The 23,938-nt window shown below is 50.4% G+C and overlaps 1 protein-coding gene across 9 annotated transcripts in view; it reads right to left on the bottom strand.

Annotated features, from left to right (window-relative positions):
• Positions 1 to 23,938, bottom strand: part of DGKK (diacylglycerol kinase kappa) — a 188,033-nt gene that overhangs the window by 52,977 nt on the left and 111,118 nt on the right. For all 9 annotated transcript variants that reach the window (XM_050965366.1, XM_050965367.1, XM_050965368.1 and 6 more), the window contains exons 5-9: positions 22,146 to 22,250; positions 17,752 to 17,884; positions 17,027 to 17,133; positions 15,026 to 15,151; positions 14,168 to 14,270 (exon numbers count right to left, since the gene is read on the bottom strand). In XM_050965366.1, coding sequence (XP_050821323.1) covers positions 14,168 to 14,270; positions 15,026 to 15,151; positions 17,027 to 17,133; positions 17,752 to 17,884; positions 22,146 to 22,250 — 574 coding nt within the window. The remainder of the gene's footprint in view (positions 1 to 14,167; positions 14,271 to 15,025; positions 15,152 to 17,026; positions 17,134 to 17,751; positions 17,885 to 22,145; positions 22,251 to 23,938) is intronic.

Raw genomic sequence — 23,938 nt, 5'->3', positions numbered from 1 at the left:
ATGTGATGCAGTAGGGACTGTCTGTGTGGGGAGTGGGAGAGCAGGGGAGGACTTTAGGGGATGGACGATGCCAGGGCCTGTAACCTGAGCTAGGTAAGGGAGGGGAAAGGTCAACACCTTTGCCCGGGAAGGGGAACAAAGGAAGGGAGTGGCAGGAGGGAAGCAGTTTGAGTTTGGGCTTGGGGCTGCGTGGGTGGAATTCAGGGTATCCTAGCTAGGATCCAAGCACCCTGAAAGCCCAGAAGGACTCGGTGGAGGGGTCCTGACTGTGCCTGCAAGCTCTGCTGTAACCTGTGTTCCTGTTGTCCAATAAACCTTCTGTTTTACTGGCTGGCTAAGAGTCACTGTGGGTCCCAGGAAGAGGGGTGCAGGGCCGGACTCCCCCACACTCCGTGACAATTACTAACACAGAGAAGGACCGGGATATCATACAGGAAGATCTGGATGATCTTGTAAACTGGAGTAATAGTAACAGGATGAAATTTAATAGTGAAAAATGCATTTAGGGATTAATAACAATAATTTTAGTTATAAATTGGGGACACATCAGTTGGAAGTAACAGAGGAGGAGAACGACCTCGGAGTATTGGTTGATCACAGGATGACTACGAGCCGCCAAATGTGATATGGCCGTTAAAAAAGCTAATGCGGTTTTAGGATGCATCAGGCGAGGTATTTCCAGCAAAGATAAGGAGGTGTTAGTACCGTTATACAAGGCACTGGTGAAACCTCATCTTGAATACTGTGTGCAGTTCTGGTCTCTCATGTTTAAGAAGGATGAACTCAAACTGCAACAGGTACAGAGAAGGGCTACAAGGATGATCCTAGGAATGGAAAACCTGCCTTATGAAAGAAGACTCAAAGAGGCTTGTTTAGCCTAACCAAAAGAAGGCTGAGGGGAGGTATGATTGCTCTTTATAAATATATCAGAGGGATAAATATTACAGAGGGAGAGGAATTATTTAAGCTTAGTACCAATGTGGACACAAGAACAAATGGATATAAACTGGACACTAGGAAGTTTAGACCTGAAATGAGATGAAGGTTTCTAACCATTAGAGGAATGAAGTTCTAGAACAGCCTTCCAAGGGGAGCTTGATAAGTTTATGGAGGGAATGGTATGATGGGATAGCCTAATTTTGGCAATTAATTTGGCAATTGATCTTTGATTATTAGCAGTAAATATGCCCAGTGGTCTGTGATGGGATGTTAGATGGGGTGGAATCTGAGTTACTACAGAGAATTCTTTCCTGGGTGCTGGCTGGTGAGTCTTGCCCACATGCTCAGGGTTTAACTGATTGCCATATTTGGGGTCGGGAAGGAATTTTCTTCCAGGGCAGATTGGCAGAGGCCCTGGAGGTATTTCGCCTTCCTCTGCAGCGTGGGGCGTGGGTCACTTGCTGGAGGATTCTCTGCAGCATGAGATCTTCAAACCACGATTTGAGGACTTCAATAACTCAGACATAGGTTCCATAAAATCTCTATGGATAGTAATTTCACGCTCTAATAAGAATATAACATTAGGGATCTATTATCAACCACCTGACCAGGACAGTGATAGTGAGGATGAAATGTTGAGGAAAATTAGAGAGGCTATCAAAATTAAGAACTCAATAATAGTGGGGGATATCAATTATCCCCATATTGACTCGGAACATGTCACCTCAGGATGAAATACAGATACAAAATTTCTTGATACTTTAAATGACTGCGTCTTGAAGCAGCTGGTATGGGAACGCACAAGGGGAGAGGAAACTCTAGATTTAGTCCTGATTGGAGCGCAGGAGCTGGTCCAAGAAGTAACTATAACAGGACTGCCTGGAAATAGTGACCATAATATAATAACATCTAACATCCCTGTGGTGGGAAGAACATCTCAACAGCCTAACACTGTGGCATTTAATTTCAAAAAGGGGAACTATGCAAAAATGAGGGGATTAGTTAAACAGAAATTAAAAGGTACAGTGACTAAAGTGAAATCTCTGTAAGCTGCATGGACGCTTTTCAAAGACACCATAATAGAGGCCCAACTTCAATGTATACCCCAAATTACAGAACACAGTAAAAGAACTAAAAAAGAGCCACCGTGGCTTAACAACTATGTAAAAGAAGCAGTAAGAGATAAAAAGGCATCTTTTAAAAAGTGGAAGTCAAATCCTAGCGAGGTAAATAGAAAGGCACATAAATACTGCCTAATTAAGTGTAAAAATGTAATAAGAAAAGCCAAAGAGGAGTTTGAAGAAAGGCTAGCCAAAAACTCAAAAAGTAATAACAAAATGATTTTTAAGTACATCAGAAGCAGGAGGGCTGCTAAACAACTAGTGGGGCCGTTGGACGATCGAGATACAAAAGGAGCGCTTAAAGACGACGAAGTCATTGCGGAGAAACTAAATGGATTCTTTGCTTCAGTCTTCCCAAGGAGATTCCCAAATCTGAGCCAGCTTTTGTTGGTGACAAATCGAAGGAATTGTCACAGATTGAGCTGTCACTAGAGGAGATTTTGGAATTAACTGGTAAATTTAACAGTAACAAGTCACCAGGACCAGATGACATTCACCCAAGAGTTCTGAAAGAACTCAAATGTGAAGTTGCGGAACTATTAACTAGGGTTTGTAACCTGTCCTTTAAATCGGCCTCTGTACCCAACGAATGAAATATAGCTAATGTAACACCAATATTTAAAAAGGGCTCTAGAGGTGATCCCGGCAATTACAGACCAGTAAGTCTAACGTCGGTACCGGGCAAATTAGGCGAAACAATAATAAAGAATAAAATTGTTAGACACATAGAATAATATAAATTGTTCGGCAAAAGTCAACACGGTTTCTATAAAGGGAAATTGTGTTTAATCTATTAGAGTTCTTTGAAGGGGTCAAACAAACATGTGGACAAGGGGGATCCAGTGGACATAGTGTACTTAGATTTCCAGAAAGCCTTTGACAAGGCCCCTCACCAAAGACTCTTACGTAAATTAAGTTGTCATGGGATAAGAGGGAAGGTCCTTTCATGGATTGAGAACTGGTTAAAAGACAGGGAACAAAGGGTAGGAATAAATGGTAAATTCTCAGAATGGAGCGGGGTAACAAGTGGTGTCCCCCAAGGGTCAGTCCTAAGACCAATCATATTCAACTTATTCATAAATGATCTGGAGAAAGGGGTAAAAAGTGAAGTGACAAAGTTTGCAGATGATACTAAACTGTTCAAAATCGTTAAGATCAAAGCAAACTGTGAAGAACTTCAAAAAGATCTCACAAAACTCAGTGACTGGGCAACACAATGGAAAATGAAATTTAATGTGTATAAATGTAAAGTAATGCACATTGGAAAAAATAACCCCAACTATACATACAATATGATGGGGGCTAATTTAGCTACAACGAGTCAGGAAAAAGATCTTGGAATCTTTGTGGATAGTTCTCTGAAAATGTCCATGCAGTGCGCAGGGGCAGTCAAAAAAGCAAACAGCATGTTAGGAATAATTTAAAATGGGATAGAGAATAAGACGGAGAAAATATCTTATTGCCCTTATATAAATCCATGGTACGCCCACATCTTGAATACTGTGTACAGATGTGGTCTCCTCATCTCAAAAAAGATATACTGGCATTAGAAAAGGTTCAGAAAAGGGCAACTAAAACGATTAGGGGTTTGGAGAGGGTCCCATATGAGGAGAGATTAAAGAGGCTAGGACTTTTCAGCTTGGAAAAGAGGAGTCTAAGGGGGGTTATGATAGAGGTATATAAAATCATGAGTGATGTAGAGAAAGTAAATAAGGAAAAGTTATTTACTTAGTCCCATAATACAAGAATTAAGGGTCACCAAATGAAATAATAGGCAGCAGGTTTAAAACAAATAAAAGGAAGTTCTTCTTCATGCAGTGGAACTCCTTGCCTAAGGAGGTTGTGAAAGCTAGGACTATAACAGCGTTTAAAAGAGAACTGGATACATTCATGGAGGTTAAGGCCGTTAATGGATATTAACCAGATGGGTAAGGAAGGGTGTCCCTAGCCTCGGTTTGTCAGAGGATGGAGATGGATGGCAGGAGAGAGATCACTTGATCATTACCTGTTAGGTTCACTTCCTCTGGGGCACCTGACATTGGCCCCTGTCAGTAGACAGCATATTAGGCTAGATGGACCTTTGATCTGACCCAGTACAGCCATTCTTATGTTCTTATGTAAAAAAGAGCCAATGGGAGGGCTAGAACTTTTTAAAATTGGGGGAAAAAAAATTCCCTTTGTCTGTTTGTTGTTCTCCGGACAGCGGAGATACAGAGCAGCAATGCTGCAAGCAGCTTTAAGCCAGGTATGATCATAAATCATCAGATCATACCAAGAACTCCTTATCTGGAACTCCCAAATGTGTAAGTAGATCAGGAATGTTGAGAAAGATGTGATTAGGATTATTTGTGTTTATTTCTTATGGCTAATGGACTCCTCTGTGTTAATGCCAGATGCTTTTGTTTGCTTGTAACCTTCAAGCTGAACCCCCAAGAAAGCTATTTTGGGTGCTTAATTTTTGGAATTGTTCTTTTAAAATCTAGCAAAAGCCTAAGTTTCAGAGGCATTTTCTTTCTTTTTTATTTTTGAAAAAATGTACCTTTTTTAAAAACAGGATTGAATTTTTGGTGACCTAAGATGTTTGTGCATGTTGTTTAATTAGCTGGCAGTAACAGCTAATTTCCTTTGTTTTCTTTCCGAGCTCTTCCCCGGGGGGGATGGGAAGGGGAATGAAAGGGCTTGAGGGTACCCCACAGGGAGGAATTCCCAAGGGCACCTTCCTGGGTTCAAAGGGTTTTTTTGCATTTGGGTGGTGGCAGCATTTACCCATCCAAGGCCAGAGAAAGGCTGTAACCTTGGGAGTTTAATACAAGCCTGGAGCGACCAGTATTAATTTTCAAAATCTTTGCGGGTCCCCACCTTCTGCACTCGAAGTGTATAAGTGCTGCCCTGAATTGGAGCCATGCTGCAGAAGGCATAAGCAGAGGCTGTCTGACCCAGGTTGGAATCTGAAGATGGAGTGTAGAAATCAGGAAAGGCTGCTGGGTGTGTGGTTGGAAAACAGCCCTTGTTTTCTGCAGGCAGGAGCAAATCCCTGGCGGGGTTTTTGCTGCAAGGCAGTCAGGGCTCGGTGTTAGCTGAGCAAAGCACTGACTGTTAAGTAAACACCAGATGAACGATCTGGGAGCCCACAAAGGATTTACAGTCAGTGCAGCACTTTTAAAGAAATTAAATTGGAAATGAAATCTGCTAATGGATCAGGGCTGGCACCGCTACAGACAGGGATCAATAGCTGGCTCGGAGCCCGCAGTCGCCTCCACTGCACTTGGCTGTGGAATCGCTTTCTTTTGCTACTCTTCTCGTGAAAGGCCCAGTTCTGCATTCTGCACAGGGCATGCTGAGTGCTGCCCAGTGCCGGGAAGGGCTGTCAGTTTCGCTCTCTGCTCTGCCCAGCGCTGCTTCCAGAAAGGGAGGGGTCTTCCTTCGCCAGCTCTGGAGCACAGCTTTGTGACTAAACAGACTCACATCCAGTAAGTGTGCATGTCTTCTGGGAGAGAGAGATATGGGTGTGACACCAACGACTTGACAGCCCTAGCTAGTGGGAGGGATTCAGCTGTGGAGGTTTTCTCATCATTCTACCAATGCACATCAATCTCAACCTACAGTTCTCCAGCCTACTCCAGCCCTGGGTTCACCACACAACTCTGCTGCTGCTGCTGTAACCTACACCCTCGTACTACTCCCATCCTGGGACCACACAGCTCCGGGTTCTACATCACCAGGAGATAAGAACACCTCAATAATGAGCTATGGTGACTTTCCAAAAAGCATTGTTTCCACCAGTTATGATGACTGGATCTAAGGCACCACAAGATGGCATGGTCCAAACCATTCAGTCACTTGGTAAGTTGGGCACAAGCAAACAACATTCATTTCAATACATCCAAACGTAAAGTCATACATCTAGGAACAAAGAATGCACCATACTTACACGATGGGAGCTCTATCCTGGGAAACAGCAACTTTGAAAAAGACTTGGGGGTCATACTGGATAATCAGCTGGACATGAGTGCCAAGTGTGATGCTGTAGCCAAAAGGGCTGTATGATCTTTTACTTTTGAGGGCATTCTATGCCAAAAAATTAAAAAATCTGAGCACAATATTTTAAAAATTTTATTTGTGAACTAAATGTGGAGGCTCCAGCATGGCATTGGGGAGCACAAGCCATTGGCTGTACAGAGGTGGGAGATCATTGTGCAGCCCCACCACCTCCCAGAACACAGACTCAACAGTGGGGCTGCACCCAACCCTGACACAGTGCAAGGACCAGGCCTGCCCCAGAAACACCCCAGGGTCCAGCCCCTCCGTGCGTGCACCAGGTGAGGGCAGGCAGGCTCAGCAAGGCAGGATCTGGGTGTGGAGGGGCTTAGTGGGAGGGGATCCAGTAGTGTGTTGAGAGGGTTCTGTGTGGGGCAATCTGGATGTAAGTGGCTTAGGGGGATCCGGGTGCAAGGGGGGATATGGATGCAACGGTAATGGGATTCTGCTGGAAGGTTCAGGTGAAGGTGGATGGGACTCGGGGTGGGAGGTCTGCATGTGGGGGGGGATAGAACTCTGCAGAGGGCACTGGGTGTGAGGGGCTCAGTGTGGGGGGTCCAGATGCTGGGGGAGTGGGGCTCAGTGGAGTGGGGATCCAGGTGCAGCTGGCTGGGTCTTGGCAGGGTGGGGATCCAAGTTCTGGTTACTCATTGGACTGGTCCAGGTAAAGGGAGCATGCGGCTTGTCAGGTAGGGTTCTGGGTGTGGAGGTCTGAGTATGAGGGGGTCTGGATGCACAGAAGTTGGGCGGATGGGGGACCAGCTGCCTGTACAGTGCCCCCTTGCCCTGCAGCTGAGGAGCAATGGGTGCAGGAAGCACGGCTGGGGGGGACAGGGCAATTTTCAAAGCTTCTTACAGCTGGGGTGACTGACACGACCTTGGATGCCGTGCAGGGGAAGAGGAAGTCCCATCCCCCCAGCCCAGCCTGGACTAGCAGCTAAGCCCAGCACAGGATAGGAGCCACCAGCAGTATCTTCCCCAGTCCTGCCCCCTGCCCCACAGTGATTTACCTCTCTGCCAGCTGCACTGGGCACCTGAAACATACTGCTGAGGAGGGTCATATGACCGCTCTTGTGGGTTCCCTTTGCTTCCCCGTCAGAAAGTCATTTTTCTGCAAGGAATCAAAGAAATCTGTGGGGGACATAAATTCTGCACATGCACAGTGGCACAGAATTCTCCCAGGAGTAATCTTTGGATATATAAACAGGGGGGTCGTGAGTAGGAGAAGAGAGGTGATTTTACCTCTGTATTAGGCACCACTTCTGGAATATTATGTCCTGTTCTGGTGTCCGCAATTCAAGAATGATGGTGATAAATTGGACTGAGTTCAGAGAAGAGCCATGAGAATGACTAAAGGATTGGAAAATATGCTCAATCTATTTAGCTTAACAAAGAGAAGGCTAAGGGCTGACTTGATCATGATTTATTAGTACTTACATGGAGAACAAAAAATAGATAATAGATTCTTTAGTCTAGCAGCCGAAGGTATAACAAGATCCAATGGCTGGAAGTTCAAGCTAGACAAATTCAGAATGGAACTAGGCATACATTTTTCACAGTCAGGGAGATTAAACATTGGAACAAATTGCCAAGGTCATGGTGGATTCTAGCAGCTTTTATATCAAGGTTGGAAGTTTTTTGAAAAGATCTGCTTTCGTTCAAACAAGAACAGAAAGTTCTCTGGCCTGTGCTATCCAGGAGCTCTGACCTGATGGTCACAGTATTCCCTTCTGGCCTTGGAATAAACGAAATAATGCTAGGGTTGCCAGGTGCCCAGTTTTCAACCGAAAAGTCTGGTAAAAAAGGGGACCTGACAGTGTTCCGTTGGGTGTACTGACTGGACATAGAACACATCCGGTTACTGTGGGCAGGGGAGGCGCCAGGTCATCACCCACGCCAGCCCCTACTAAGCTGGGGCCACCTCCTACCTCAGTTGGGCGGCTGCAGCTCCCAGTCCCAGCTCTATACGAAAGTCCCTCCCGAACCTGGCAATGGGGGGTGGGAGAGAGAGGGAGAAAGCAGCAAGCAACTGGGGGTGCGGGGGAGAAGCGAATGGGGGACAGGGCCTTGAGGGGAGAGGAGGGGCAGGGGTGGTGCCTCAGGGGGAAGAGGCAGGGCAAGAGAGGTTCCAGAACTCCTGTTGGTGTGTCCAGCTTTTAAATATTACCAAGTTGGCATCCCTAAATAATGCATGAAAATGAGTGACAGCTCAGCGCAGACAAGCACATGTCTCTCACCAATAACTGGTGGAGGCCCTCAGAGAGCCAGAGACGCAGATAAGTATTACCATGAGGTTTCACCCAAGTACCTTTGTATAATAGCCGCAATAAAGAAAGCATCTGCAGCTTGCCAAGAACGTGCTCATGAAAAAGTAAGCCTCTGTAGTTCTCCTGTCACATTTTTGAGCTTGTCAGCTCTACCCACCCAGTCCCTCCTGCCTTCCCTGGGCATTGCTAAGCATCTGCTACAGCCAGAGAACAAATTAATCGGATGTGAGAACCAAACCACCAGGAGATGCTGAGTCAGTGCGTAGGTTGCAAGCGGAAGAGCCAGCTTATCTGAACCATCCAGAAAATCTTAGGATGTGAGGAAGCAGGAAGAGAAATCTCGCTGTGATATTTGAAATCTAATTGGATCCAACATAGGGTCTGGTAAGGGGTTGGAGAGAAAGTCCTGACCTCACAGAGACCTCCATAAGCTGGGAGCTAGGTGGCACAGTGCCAAGCAGAGCTGGTGGATGAGGAAGAAGAAGGAAAGTTTAGTCTTTGTGGAATGCCAGTTTGGTGCCCTGTTAGGTGAGAGGGCTCGGTTTAGAGGCAGCCCCAGTCAGACACTCAGAGGGCACAGGACAAATGAAACCACCTACGAGACCCTGAAAGGAGACACAGGCACCTGCAGTCGGGACGAGTAAGGGCTGAGGAGGAGGCAGAAACCTGCAGTCCCCAGAGGGGAAGGAAAGGCATGTGGAGGTGATAGAGGGAAAGAAAGACTCCATGGGCCATCACAAATTTGAGCAAGGAGAGGGATAGCTCAGTGGTTTGAGCATTGGCCTGCTAAACCCAGGGTTGTGAGCTCAATCCTTGAGGGGGCCATTTAGGGAACTGGGGTAAAACATTGTCTGGGGATTGGTTCCCCTTTTGAGTAGGGGTCTGGACTAGATGACCTCCTGAGGTCCCTTCCAATCCTGATATTCTATAATCCTATGAAGGAAGAATCCAGGAGGGCCCCTAGGGAAAGCACTGAGTGCAATGAGGACTAAGCAAGGTGGCAATGGGTGTTTGATGCTCGAGGAGAAAGGAAGAAACCCAGGGTTTTGAAATCCAAAACACCACAGCTGCCTGTGCCTTGGCCCATGAGAACCAGACAGTGAAACTGAGTGGGCTGGTATCACTGTCCAAGCTGTGAGTGAGTTAAACCCAACCCCCGTAGAGGTGCTGAAAAAGACTTCAGCTCCGGCAGGCAAGAGATAGGTGTTTGCACAATGCTTTTCCCCTCCCCCCAGGAGGGATGCTAAGGAGCGCTCTGCCACCATTTCTCAAGGACAGGAGACAGCATGGGAGAGAGAGACCAGGGAGAGGTAGATTATTAGTAGCACAGCCATGTTTTTTTAAATGCCTGACTGTTACTCTGACAGTGTCCCAGTGAGTAATGAGAGAGGCAGATGAGCCACTGGATGACAGAAGCAGCAAAATCATTAAAAACCAAGCAAGCAAATATCTGGAGGAGGAGAACATATTTAGCTCAGCTCGAGCCAGATGGAAGCCTCCCGAGAGCATTAGAGAATTTGGCTAAAAACTCTCTGAGCTGTTATCACTCCCATCCCGTTGCTTCTGGAAGACTAGCACCAAAGCAGACCTAGGAAACCGGACAGCCTTGGCTCCAGGGATGGATAACCAGACACATTTGTCGGGGCAGAGTTGGGGAAATGGATGCTATATAGAAAAGGCAGCAGAGTTTTCTAAATCAAAGCCCAGCCCATCATATCAAACTAATCTAATCTCATTCTCAGACAAGGTAACTGCTGTGCAGAAATAGATAAGGCAAATACAGCATAGATTCTATGCCCAGGATTTGGGAAAGGCATTTGATCCCAGGCCCCTCAATGAAGCAAGGTGAGTTAGGATGACACTGAAATGCTAAAGGAACAGACGACAGTAGGGCCAGGGGCCAGTTCTGACTGGAAGCTGTGTCCACGGGCCGCCCTCAGGGTTCGTTATCAGCTTCAACTCTGTCCAAAGACTTCCCAGCAACCTAGACAAAGGCATGGAAACCACATTGGTGAGACGGCCAGATGACAGAGAACTAGAGGGCACATGATTAATATTTCAGAAATCACTGTCTGCACGGCCTCAACCTGCCATGGGTAAGTGACAGGAATAAAAATGAGCACAAGTCCAGGGTGCTACACAGAAAGAAAAGCCACAAACACGGGCAGAGGGAGCAATCAGGGCCAGCCTGAGAGAAAGAAAAAGACCTGGGGTAGTGGCTGATGAACAATCACTAGGCAATGTCCAATGCAAGGATGTTATTTCAAAGACAAGTGCAATCTTAGGATGCTTAAAAGAGGAAATAAGATGAAACACAGGAGTGAAGCAAGACCCAGTTCTCCTCCACACCAGTGTAAATCAGGAGTAACTCCATTACAGCCACATTTACACAGAGCTGGCTGGATCCTGGGATTAGAGTCAGCACTGTTAGGTGCTTCTCAGCTAGCCCCAGCAGCATTTGCAGAACCCGAACCTTCACTCTGAGAGGGTTCTGTCTGCAGCGAGGGACCCAAGCCTGAAGCAATGCACTGCTGTCTGCCTGCATCTGCAATCAGATGGACTGAAACAATCACCAGAGAAGCCGTAGCAACTGTAAACCAGCATCGCCCTGTTGACTTCAGTGCACAGCGGGAGATGTGGCTCAGTGTTGTGCCAAGAACAGAGCAGCAGGTGTGCTGATCCAGAAGCCCAGGGACGGGAATTCCACTGAAACTCTTTCACCGTTGATCAATCTGGCAGAAACACCCCCGTTACTCTGGGATAGTGGTGTGAGCAGCACCCTGTCATATCCCATCCTCAGGCTGACTCCAATAGACAATGGCTGAAGCAAAGCCTCTAGCCGTGGGGGGAGGGTTGTACATGGGGGTTGTCCACTATAGATGGCTACCAGGGAATCGGAGCAGGCCCCGAAAAAAGCATCTGGGGTGGTAAAAGGATCAAGAGTTGGAGGGAACAGAGGACAGAGTCAGTGCTCACAGCCAAGCGAAGGCTCTGGAGGGAAGATTCTGGGCAGCAAGTGCATGAAGGGATGCTACAGAGGGGAGCGGGAGTGGCTTGTCTCAGCTCCAAGGAGACTGGGCAATCTGGATTTAAACAGCCGCTGAAGCTCCTCGGCTGATTTGGGGATGGCAGTGAGGCCCAGAAAGGGATAATGTTTCCTCAGTTCAAGACCTGGGAAATGTCATCAAAATGCTGCCAGTGACATAGGAGCCTGAATCCCAGAAATGCTGGAGGCCCCTAAATCCCATTGGCATTTGACGGCTCCCTTCTGAAAATGGACCTCAGCTCCTTTTGAAAACTTTGCCCCAGAAGGTCAGCTCTCAGACCGAGGGGCTGTTAGCAGGCCCTGGCACAGGGTTTTTCACCTCTCCCAGCCTGGCACCCCAGTTACAGCAGAAACCACTTGGTAGGGCAATCTTCCCACCCAGCCACCTAGAAACTGCTGCTCTAACCTCCCTCCCACCTCACCCCAGGATCCTCTCCACGCTCACTAACATTGCTGCAAGAGCCTTCTCCTTTGCAGCTGCTGCCTGGAATGCCCTCCCCAATCCTCCTCTCCATCTCAATTCAAACCCGGTGCTAGCCTCTCTTCCCCACTACCGCCATGGCCCCTTTCCTTTCCCGCTGATGCTCTGGGCCTGCATTGTGTGCCAGGCGCAACACTTGGTCAAAGTTATTTCTGTTCATGTGAGGGACTAACCTTGGATTACAACTTAGACAACACATGGATCTGTGAAATTTGTAACACTGTGTTGCTCTCGAATTGAGCTTGTCAGCCATACACAGATTCATCTGTCTATGGCGCCTTCCATCCAAGGATCTCAAAGCACTAGTAATATGGTGCCCCTATTATTACACCCACAAAGCGTTCTCTCACCCTGACAGGGGCTTTCGAATCCGGAGCCTCGGTCACAACACCACCATGCCTGCTGTGCTGTGCTATGCCGTATACACAAGGAGGAAACTCCCTCCCAAAGCTGCAGCACGAAGGTTAATTGTCCCTCCCTTTGAAGCTAGGAAAATAATCACAGAAGTAGCCCACTGGGGCAATGCTGCTTATTGCACTGAAATGTATTCCTCCCTCTTCCCAGCAGTGCTGAGAAACGGCCCCGGAGCTGCCAGCAGGGGTGGGGAAAGCTGCAGACCATGGCATCGGGTCCCCTCCCTCCCTGCCATTGGCATGAAATCAGAAAATGACACCGTATGTGATCGGAGGAGAGACAGGAATGTGCCGTGGGGCACAGGAGTGGCTGAGCATCAGGCCAGGAGAGAGACATCCCTCATTTTGCACCCTTAGATGGTGTTTCTGCCAGAGCAGCTGGAAGAGGAGAGGAGTGGTGCCTGGATCCTGCAGAGGACAGGTCCTACCTTCCCTTGCCTCTGTGACCACAAGGGGAGATTCTCTCAGTAGCTACTTGGAGCAGCTGGTCCCCTGGCAGGACAGAGGCAGAGGAGGAAATGAGGACTCCATCTGCCAGACAGCAAGAGACATAGATGATGCACTGCTCAGGGACCAGAGCAGGACTGTAACCAGGGCAGGGTGTGCACGGCAGCAGCCCAGGGTACAAAGCCATGGGGGCAGAAAAATGGGGCAGCATGGGGTGCATGCAGGGTCATGTGTCCCCCTGAATTCTGCCTTCCATTTAGCATAGAGATTTTCAAACTGTGGGGCATTGCAATGAGACGCTCCCTGAGGCACTCACTCACTGTTGGCAACTGGGCTCTACGGGCAGAGGCCGGCTCCACGGGGTGTCGTCAGCTGGTGCCAGTCTCCTTCAGGGGAGAGCCAAGAGCATGTCAGGGGTGCAGCCTGAAGCTGTGCCACCCCTCTGCCTGGGAAGCACCCGACTGTGTAGAGGTGGCCTGGCTTGGGGAGCAAGGCAGGGAGGGTTGCCAGGCAGCCAGCCAGCACCCTGGTTCCCACAGCGTGGAGAGCCAGGGGCCTAAGGGGCTCCCACCAACTTCCAATCCATCAGTTCCTGGGAGGAGGTGCCCCCCCAGTTTGAAAACCTCTGTGTTAAATGAAAGGCAGAAATCTGGGTAGGACATGACCCCACATGCCCTGCCTCAGAATCGCTTCTACGGGGCGCCAATCTTCTTGCTTAACCGGTTAACTAAAATACCTAGTTACGGCTCTGGACTGGGGTCTGGCAGGCTGTGCTATAGATAACACAGCAAGGGATGCAGGTAAGAGATGGTGCTGGGAAGGATGGAGAGGCGGCTCACAGCATGAACCATGCAGCAAGTTGCCTGCATTGATCTTTTCCACTTCTTAGCCATTCAAAGGCACTTTCCCTGCTCAGGAAGTGATCGTGGCTCCATCTGCAGGGAAGCAGGAGCTGCAAGTGCCTGGCTAAGTGGATTGAGAGGTCAGCCTCAGCATAGCTCCCCATGGGGCCTCCAGGGTTCCTACATGGCAGCCAGTACATCCTGGAGAGTGCCAGCTCCTTCTGTGTGTGCCCTGCAGCAGCAGGGCAGCGTGGGGTGGATTTCTGCCAGCAATGTCGGCGCCTCAACAAGCTGCAACAGGGTCCAGTCTGTAGTCCTCTGGATCAGCTGTATTGGACACCCCGGAAAGATGAACAAGCTCAGTGGGCCTGATCTATGGGTCTCTCCGCCGATGCCCCGATGGCTGGGGTAGCACAGGAGAGCTGGAATCCCTGAGAGCCACAAGGTCTCAGAGACTCAGTTCCAGCCATTCAGGACACTCTAATCAAGCTCAAAGGAAGTGCCTTCCCACGTCCCCCTGCGGGCTCTGCCCCAGCCTGACTGGCAGCAGCAGTCCTTGGCTCCAGTACTCACCATCAGAGTCGATGCTGTTCAGGGCAGTTGGCGGGATTATGGAGACCTTGTACTGTCCTAGGGGACACTTCTTCCCAAAGAGCTCTTTGCAGGCGCTGTGAACCTAGGGTGGACAAAGCAGCAGGAGAGAGCATGAGCCAAAAGGGTGGGAGCTTAGTCTAGTGGTGAAAGCAGGAGGCTGGGAGCCAGAAGACATTGGTCTCTTCCCAGCTCTGTTACTGCCCTGTTGTGTGATCTTGGGCAAATCACATCTCTGCTCTGTGCCTCATTTTCCCCACTGGTAGCGGTGGGGACAATAATGCTCATCTACTGCACGGGAAGGTGTGAGACTCCATCAGTTAGCATCTGTGGAGAGCATGAGAAAATAGCCTGAAGCCAGCCTCTAGAGTCCAACACCCCCATTCCTGGGAGGTTGGAATCTGGATCCAGATGTAGATCATGTGGCTAGAGACCCTTTCATGTCCATCACTATTCTGGGTGGAAGTGGTGGCTGCCCAGCTCCATTGCCTGTTTCTCTGAGCAACGTAGGTAGGGTTTTTTTTCAGTGGATAACGCCCATCGGCAGCCATGGGCATGGCTTTGTAACACGCCTGTAGCCATGCTGGGTGTGGAAGCTACAGCAGTGCTGTCATGTAGCTGTGTTTGAGAAAGACTTCAAACACGCTATGACCACCGAGCCCGCAGCACAGGCAGAGCTATGTGTCTGCATCCATAGTCGCAGCTATGGCATGGAAGGTGTACAATACCCATATCTGATCCAAAGAAATAATAGAGGAGGCCAAGGCACTCAGATACCATGGTGAGGGGCATGGTCTGAGAGAACAGAATAGAGAAGGGGTGGCAGGGAGAGGGTCTTACAATGGCCTTGCACCAGAGGCACCTCCAGTCCTGCAACCGCCGGACACTGCCACAGGTCCTGTCACACACGGCACACCGAGCACTCACGGGCAGGTTTCCCTCCAGCCACTGATGGGGCATGGCTACCTGAAGAGAGGAGGGCAAAGGAACAGGTCAATTACCTGGCTTGCAGCCTGGCCACAGACACATTCTATTCTCACCTCTACCACTGGCCTGCTGGGGCATCTTGGGCAAGTCACACTAAAGCTCCGTGCCTCAGTTTCCTCACTAGGGATGATCATACCTGCCTCCTTTTGAAAGTGCTTTGAGATCTGCAGATTGAAGTGCTGCATAAATGCTAGGAGCTAGTGCGTGAAAATGCCCCTTTGGTATGCAGCAGGGCCTGTGAAACCAGTTGTGTTGGGCATTGTGGAAGGGGCACCATTCGTCCACTTCAGCTTGGCTTTCATTGTCCGCCCTTCTTCCATCAGCCTGTTTCTGAGGGTAATTTCAATGACTGAGATGCCAAAGCACCTAACCACACCAGAATATCAGCTTTCTATGTGATGGCGTCTAACCAGCCTACCTTGTCTAGCCCAGCTGGCTACACTGCCGTGATCGAGGGTGGGAGGAGAGGAGGGTAGCTGGGTTTTCAAAGCCTCTCAGAGTCCCATCCCTCTGCCCAGCAAGCCTCTGGAAAAGACTTCACACCACCCACTCTGAAGAGCACCAGCACCCCCCTGTGGCCAGTCACAGAGGAGTGCCAGCTCCAGCATAGTGGAGAGGGCTGGGACCTCTCTAGATTTCCCCCCACCCCCCGACCCCGCTCCATGTTCTACAGTGAGTTATAATCAGCAGCAGCAGCATCTGAGTCAGCCCCTCCTCTGGGCATCGCAGTGCACCATCTCCAACCCGTGCCTGCCTTACCCCTGGCAGCCGCAAGAGCTGCGGAGTCAGCAGGGCTTGTGGCAAAGTGGGTGAATCATTGAGCAGAGTTTGGATCTGGCAGCATTTTACATCCACTCTGCTCATGGCTAAACAGCAGGGACAGTGGGGCAGAGGATGACGACACTCTGCAGCCATGCCATGCACTTGGGCCATCTCCCGGGCCCTGGCCACTGGCTCACTGAAAGATGTCCGGCCTGGCTCACAATGCAGACTCCTCTCCGAGAGCCTTCAGCACAGCATGCTGATGCTTTTAAAATACTGCTCTCCTGTATTGGCTGTCGCCTTGAGACACCAAGGTCAGGACACCAAAGAGTCGCCCATTCAATGTAATGACTCAGAGATAGACTCTTCTTGCTGAATAGCTCCCTGGCACTGACTAAGGGAGAGCAGCATCCAGGGGCTCTGCAAGGGCCTCCACCGCCACAGGAGAAAGTCACTGGTACCTCTCCTACTCTAGGCCAGCATGGGAGCATGGCCTCATCCTGACAGCCTCCCCATCTGCCTCCAGAGCCTGACTAGGACCAGGTCTCAACACAGGCCCAGAAGGAGGGACGCCCTCACAGCAGGGGCAGCTGGAGGGATTCATGCCCCTAGCACAAAGACGAGAGAGAGGATCCCTGGGCCACATCCTTGCTCAGGCAAAGTAGGCAGTGGGGATGTTGCTTGGAGACAGGCTATGGGATTTGGCATTTAGAATTGGAGATGAAGGGGCACCAGAACATCTCATCCGCCCACTGATGGGGCCCATGCAGGACTGTTCCGGGGTCGTTCTAAGTGCAGTTGTTCTAACTCCTCTGGAGGAATTAGCTCCCGATCCTGGATCAGACTGAGCTCTCACATATGTGGTGGTAAGTCTGGACAAAGTGCACTGACTCCATGATGCTACTCCTGATTCACACCCATATAACAAAATCAGGCCCACTTAGCCTACTGCTTCCTTCACACAGGTAGGTCCAGAGCTAAAGCCATTGGCACCCTTGCTCAAGAGGGATTGGCTGGTTCGGCGGCTGGCCCGGGGGTATATGAGGGCAGTGCCCTTCTTGGCAGGGGAGGGGGAGAGAAGGAAGTGCTTACCCCATCTTCATCCTCGAGGATGTCATTTCCTATGGAGGCCAGCGTGGTCCACTTGCAGTTGTTGGTGGCTCTCACAGCACAGCGCTTGTGGGCTTTGAACTTGCAAACTAGTAGCAAGAGAGATGGAAAAGCCTAGAGGAGTGGGAAGGCGGCAGGGACAGCTTTCCCTCACCACACAGTCCTCTCTGCTCCAGAATCCCCCAGACGGACACCAACGCTTGGTCCATGGGCTTGACCCTTCTCTCACGGGGAACACCGCTTGGTTGCAGCAGTGCTGAATGAAGCCCATAGCAACCAACACATGCGCACAGGTGCCCGTCACCTAGCATGGGCACCAGCATCCATCCCATCAGAGTCCTATGGACCAGAGCTCCTTGCACCATGTCCCACTGGCTGCATTCTGCAGGAGTCATGCACCTGGTACTAGTGCATCAGAGACAGGACACTGGGCTAGAGGGACCCCAGTCTGATCCTGACATTCTCCCCACCTATGTCCCTTCTAACCCCAATCGTTCTTCCCAAGCGCCTACCTTCTGCCCTCCATTTCCCCTCCTCTCTGTCCTATTTAGCATCCTGGCTTGGCTTAAGCAGTTCCTGTGCCCACCAGATGAGCAGCCAGGAGATGTATCCTGTGGCCAGCTCAGCTAGGCTTTGGCAAGCATTCCCTAAGGTCCGCCCCATTCCATCTGTTCATGATTGCAGAGCAAGGGTTGACGAGCTGGTACCTTCACAGGAAAGGCCATGGGAAGTGACCCCTGACAGGGCCTCGCGGCACACGTTGCAGAAGGTGGGTCGGGCGTGGGAGCAGGCGTACCAGTTATGCATCCCAGAGAAATGCTCCATGTTGAACTGCGTGGCCTGCAATGACAAAGAGAATTGAGGTGTGTTTAGTGTGAGTTGGAAAGGCAGCAGGAGCAGGCAACAAATCCCAGAGAGCAACTGGGGACTTTCTCAAATGTAGCAAGGCTCCAGGACTCCCAGCTCTCGATGGCCCATGCATCTCTTTGTGCCCTGTGCCCGCCCTGCCAGCCTCCAAAATAGGAGGGAGGAACCAACATTGGGAGCAAAGAGGATGGCATAAGGCCAGGTTTGCCCAGCTGGGGAAAATCCTACCTGGTTGCCTCCAGGGACAGGGAGTCTTCCATTTCTAGGTTACTGAATCAATGCCAGCCAGCCTGCTGGAAGGTCTGACCACGTTTACCATTAGACAACTGCTTGGAGGCTACGTGAAATGAGTTAGGGGTTCTTGGCTCAATTCGAGTGGGCAGGTGCCCCAGCCCTGGAGTCCACTCCCCACAATGGACACTCTCCTTGTCAATATCAGCAGACACATCATGCACCAGCCATAAAGATGGAGCTGGTTCACCACTGCTCCATTCGCTAACACATGCAGCGGTTATGAAAGCCTCAATCTCTTGTGCATTCAGATGGGACCGTGTCCTAGTCAGCATGAACTCAGCAACCAGCAGTTCCCAACAGGATTCCTGATATTCTTTTGAACAGACACTTAAGGCATATTTCAGCCTACGTCTCTTCTTCATGATGAGAAGCAACAATAAGAGTAGCTGGAAGATCACACCACAGCTCCCCTTTTAAAGCAATTCTCCACTAGTTTCTAAACATATGGAGATATACTTATCCCATAGAACAGGAAGGAACCTTGAAAGATCATTGAGTCTAGTCCCCTGCCTTCACTAGCAGGACCAAGTACTGTCCCTAACAGTTTTTTTTTCCCAGCTCCCTAAATGGCACCCTCAAGGATTGGGCTCACAACCCTGGGTTTACTAGGCCAATGCTCAAACCACTGAGCTACCCTCCTCCATCTACGGGCCAGGCTCTGCCTGTTCCAGGTGGCTACAACTGAGCCCTGGGCTCAGTGCAGGTACCTCAGGGACGAGTTTAGTCCTTGGTCTTTAGCCCTCTTATACCTCCCTTTGTAACTGAGATTCCTCTACCCCTCTCCTCCCTGCATCTTTTCTCCTCCCCCTGGTCCCTTTCCCCTCTGCCCCAAGGCATCTGCCTTCCTCTCATTCGAAATGGGATTTAAGGGTTCTGTTCTGTACATTTCTACTGCCACTTTCTCCAGCACTTGATTAGCAAAGGAGAGATAGTCCCTCACCTTCCTTAACCCAATGCAGCTCCCATGGGTCCTAGGTGCTGCCTGAGGTGGGACCCACCCTGTGGTGTGCCCAAGATTGCTCACTACATTGTTACTGATCGGCTGCGCTCTCACTACCTAGAGATGAGCCTGGTGTGTTCGGTGGCTAAAGCACGGGACTTGGGACTCCTGGCCTCTAGTCTCAGCTCTGGGAGGCAGCATGGTCAGCTCTGCTGCCCCTCGCCAACCCCACCCCAGTCTTCACCCACCTCTGCAGTGGGAGGAGCAAGTACCGGATGCCTGCAGGTGGGGAGTGAATGTGGAGCATTACTGTCCCTCACCCCAGAGCATCGCCATAAGGCCTAGGCACAGTCTAGCCCAGAAGTGGGCAAACTACAGCCCATGGGTCACATCCAGCCTGCGGGACCCTCCTGCCCAGCCCCTGAGCTCCTGGCCCAGGAGGCTTGTCCCCCTCCCCCACAGCCCTGGCTCACTGCGCCACTGACGCAATGCTCTGGGTGGCCAGGCAGCGCAGCTGCAGAGCTGCAGCCTGAGATGATGCTCTGGGCAGCACGGCTGTAGTGCTACCAGTGCTCCAGGCAACGTGGTAAGAGGGCAGGGGAGTTCGGGGTGGTGGTTGGGGGCGGGGGTGTGGATAGGGGTCAGGGTGGTCAGAGGGTGGGGAACACCGGTGGTTGAGTGGGGGCAGGGGTCTCGGGGGGCAGTCAGGAAGGAGGGGGAGTTGGATGGGGTGGCGGGGGCAGTCAGGTGCAGGGGTTCTGGGGGCGATCAGGGGACAGGGAGCAGGGGGTGGTGGATGGGGCAGGAGTCCTGGGGGGTTGGTGTCAGGAGACAGGGAACAGGGGGGGTTGGATGGCATAGGAGTCCCATGGGGGCCATCAGGGGACAAGGAACAGGGGAGGGTTGGATGGCATAGGAGTCCCGGGGCGAGGCCATCAGACGGTGAGAAGTGGGAGGGGTTGCATAGGAGTTGGGGGCCGGGCCACGCTTGGCTGTTTGGGGAGGCACAGCCTCCCCTAACTGGCCCTCCATTCGATTTTGGAAACCCGATGTGGCCCTGAGGCCAAAAAGTTTGCCCGCCCCTGGTCTAGTCCCTATGCACAGGCTGAACGGCACTCAGTAAATGAGGCAGGGCTAGCAATGAGTGTGTCGTGGGACCTCGGTGGGTAGGCTGGACAGTGCGCAGTGCATAAGGCAGGGACTAAGGCAGGGACTAGTGCATCCCTCCCTCACTCTGCGCCACTTGGGCAGGCACAAGGCGGGGTCCGCCCATGGCTCAGTGAGGCTTAAGAACACTCTTACAGTGGCCTCACTCTCTGGTCACTTTCCATCTGGCTCAACATGTGAGGCCAGGAATCTTGTGGAAACCCATGCGTGTGCACATTGCTAAAGGCTGCAGCGCAATACGTACACACATGGGGGAAGCAGTCAAGTTACACAAGCAAACTTAACATTGGCATTTCCTGACCCCTGGCAGCCTTAGCCTTCTCTCCAAGTACTTTCTCGTCTGGCATCACTGGCTGCTCAGCTGGTTCTGTGCGACATGCTGCACTCATTGGCCCAGATCCTCAAAGGTCAGTGGGAGTTAAGACAACTGAATACCTTTGAGGAGTCAAGCCATTATGACTGGTGGGTATTGAAGCTATAATAAGAATATCATTTTTTAAGAGAGAAATCAATGGCATTTGGGAGCCTAATTGTTTCTGGCTCCTCTGAAGCTCCCAGTCTTCTCGTCCTAATTTGAAAACCTCACATCACAGGGGTAATGAATGAGTAGCTTGCAGAAGTCAGGGGAGCAATTGGCAAGGGGTCATGCCATAGTTGTGCTAATGGTAACCAGGCGGGGTGGGAGGACATGCACGTGTGTGATTGTTTAAGCCCCAAGAAAGACAAATACGATATTATGAGGCTGGCGGGTGAGACTCACATTCAAGGAGCCTGAAAACCGAAACCTGCCATATGAGCACTTCCACTGGGACGTTTATGCCTGGAAAACTGGTTCCTTAGAGGTGCCACCACTATTCAGGCAGCACCTGGGCACTTATGGTTTTGTTCAAGTCAGATCTCATGTTCTCTGGCCCTGTTAGCCCAGTGCTCACTCTACACACAGTTCTGCTAGGAAAACAAATCCTGCGCTACCGTTCCCCTTCCACCTAGCGTCTGCTCCCTCACTGACCAATCCTGCCGAGCCATTTCCTATCCTCTGTCCCGGAAAATGTCAGGAGCTTCCTGTAATGAAATGAATGAGCTCTACTCAACATGCTAAACAGTTACACCAGATCTGATGTCAGCCCAGTGGGTTTATCCTCGTAAATTAGCAAAACACCAGCAAGTCTCCAAAGAAAAGGGAGACAAATTGGTTTGGCCAGTCATTAATCAATACCTAAGGGGCCAGTTCCTCAGCTGGTGTAAACAGACAGCTCCACTGCTTTTAACAGAGCTGCACCAGTTGATACCAGGTGAGGGTCTGGTCCACTGTGACGACAAAGAGAGAAAATCTGTTTCTGGACTGTCAGTCCAGGGAAAGTGACCATTCCAAAAAGACACACGATGCAACTGACAGCACTTCACCAGAGAGGTCAGAGAGGATTTAAGCATTTTGGGACAGAGGCTGACTTTTTCCTCCTCTGTTTGTACAACACCTAGTGCTTTGGGGTCCTGATCCGTGACTCCTTGGTGCTACTGTGTTACACCTAGTAAATAATAATAGTAAAAGGCAGAGTTCACATTCAACTGTTCTCTCTCTCTCTCACACACACACACACACACACACACACACACACAGTGTTCACGAGGTCACAGCCAATTGAGGCACAGCATGACTAGCACTGTAAAACCTGTGTCTCATAACATTCTCCCTATGAATAGGGAGAATTTCATCCCTTAGACGAATATTGCTATGATCTCACTGTTTCCCTGTGCCCAGGACAGTTTTACTAACACTCTCTGTCCTGGGCCTACCACCTGGAGACTCTCAACAAGCGTGCGGGCCTCTCTTACCTCATTGATTTCCCACTTCTGGACGGATTTCAAGGCACCGATCCAGTCCTCCATCTCCTTCCGGTTCTCAGCACACAGTATGAGTTTTCGGAACGGTGTGATCACCTAGAGAAGAAAACTGCCCTGCTAAGACAGCTGCAAAGAAAACGGAGACTGCTGGGCGGCCCACAGCTAGTGCAGAGGAGGAAACCCAGACCGCTCATAGATTGCACTGTCGGAATGGTTACAACATGCAGAGGAAAGCATGCTGCCACCACTCACACCATGCAGGGCTCCGAAAAGCGCTGGGGAGATCAGAGTTTCTCTACTCACTCCAGGCAGCAAGGAACAGAGTGCCCACACTCTATTCCAGGGGGCACTCAAGCCAAGCTCCACTTTCCCCGCCACCCCAGTTCCTAGGGAATCAGAAGGTAGCAGCCCCCCACAAGAGGCTGGTACAGCCTTCCTCAGCTAACATAGTCCCAGTCCCAGCCTGGAGTTCTGTGCCCAACTGGAGACAATTACACATATGTTACTGGCCAGCTAGAGGGGGCTCTGGGGCCCAGTCCTGTTCCCACTGAAGTTAGCAACAAAGCTCCCATTGATTTCAGTGGGTGCAGGACTGGGCCCTTGGTGTGCACCAGGGAGGGAAGTGGGGCAATTTGCCCCAGGCCCCACGAGAGTTTTTCGGGGGCCCTGGAGCAGGGTCCTTCACTCGCTCCGGAGGCCCCAGAAAACTCTCGCAGGACTTGGGCCCTTGGAGCATCTTCCATAGCAATTCGGCGGCAGGGACCCCCTACCACCGAAGACCCCAGGCCCCCTGAATCCTCTGGGCGGCCCTGGTGTGCATACTAATGCAGACGCAATGGGTAAATACCCCTTTGTTGACTCCTGCGGAGTTACAGCAAGGGTGAGTGTGGCCAGTGGTCCAGCGCGGGCCTGCAACAGCCTCCACTGGAACTGTGTGTACTGGGGAATGGTCCAGGAGCGCATGCTGCAGATACACGCAAAGTGTGCCCTATTCTATCAGGAGCTGCTAAAGAGAAAAGGGTGGGAGGGCAGACCTTGGAGCCCAGCAGCAGTCCCTGTATGTGAAATTCACCCTTGCACACAGGAGCAGCCCACAGCTTTAGCACCACACACATCCTACCAAAGTCCATAGGGCTGGATTTCAGGGCCGCCCAGAGGATTCAGGGGGCCTGGGGCAAAGCAATTTTGGGGGCCCCTTCCATAAAAAAAATTGCAATATTATACAATACAATATTCTCTTGCTCACCCCCCATGGGCGGCCCTGGGAAAAATAAACCTTCAGCATCTTGGCACAAACCCAGTTTTGAGAAAACTTCTTTACAATGTATCACTGGTTCTCAGCATCAGCTAGTGCTAAAAGGCACTAAAGCTCATTAAAAGGGTTGGACAAATATTTTCCGTCAAAACTTTTTCTGGATCGGAAACTAGGGGGTTTTAAAAAGCAGAACAAAATCATGGACAATGTCTGCTTTCTTTCAAATTTTTTTGTGTGTTTTTTTTAATTGAAAAGCTGAAATTAGTCTGCCAAAACCTGAATATGGTTTGGGGTTTCAGAAGTGTGTGGCCAAATATTTGCTGCTTGCTGTGTTTGATTGTTTAAAGAAACAATAAAAAAATTCTGCTTAAAAAAAATCGAAACCACGTCAGCTTGTGACCAAACGCCTGAGCCCATCCAGTCAGAGATTTTTCCAGGTTTCTGATACTCTGCTGGCTTCCTTGACTCACATCTGTCTCCATAACTTTGGGTTCATTTAACTTAGAACATAAGAACAGCCATACTGGGT

Source organism: Gopherus flavomarginatus, chromosome 8 (genome assembly GCF_025201925.1).
Source record: "Gopherus flavomarginatus isolate rGopFla2 chromosome 8, rGopFla2.mat.asm, whole genome shotgun sequence".
In the NCBI taxonomy this organism is placed as follows: Eukaryota; Metazoa; Chordata; order Testudines; family Testudinidae; genus Gopherus; species Gopherus flavomarginatus.
The sequence above is the reverse complement of the archived record's forward strand: the minus strand, read 5'-3'. Positions and strand labels throughout refer to the sequence as shown.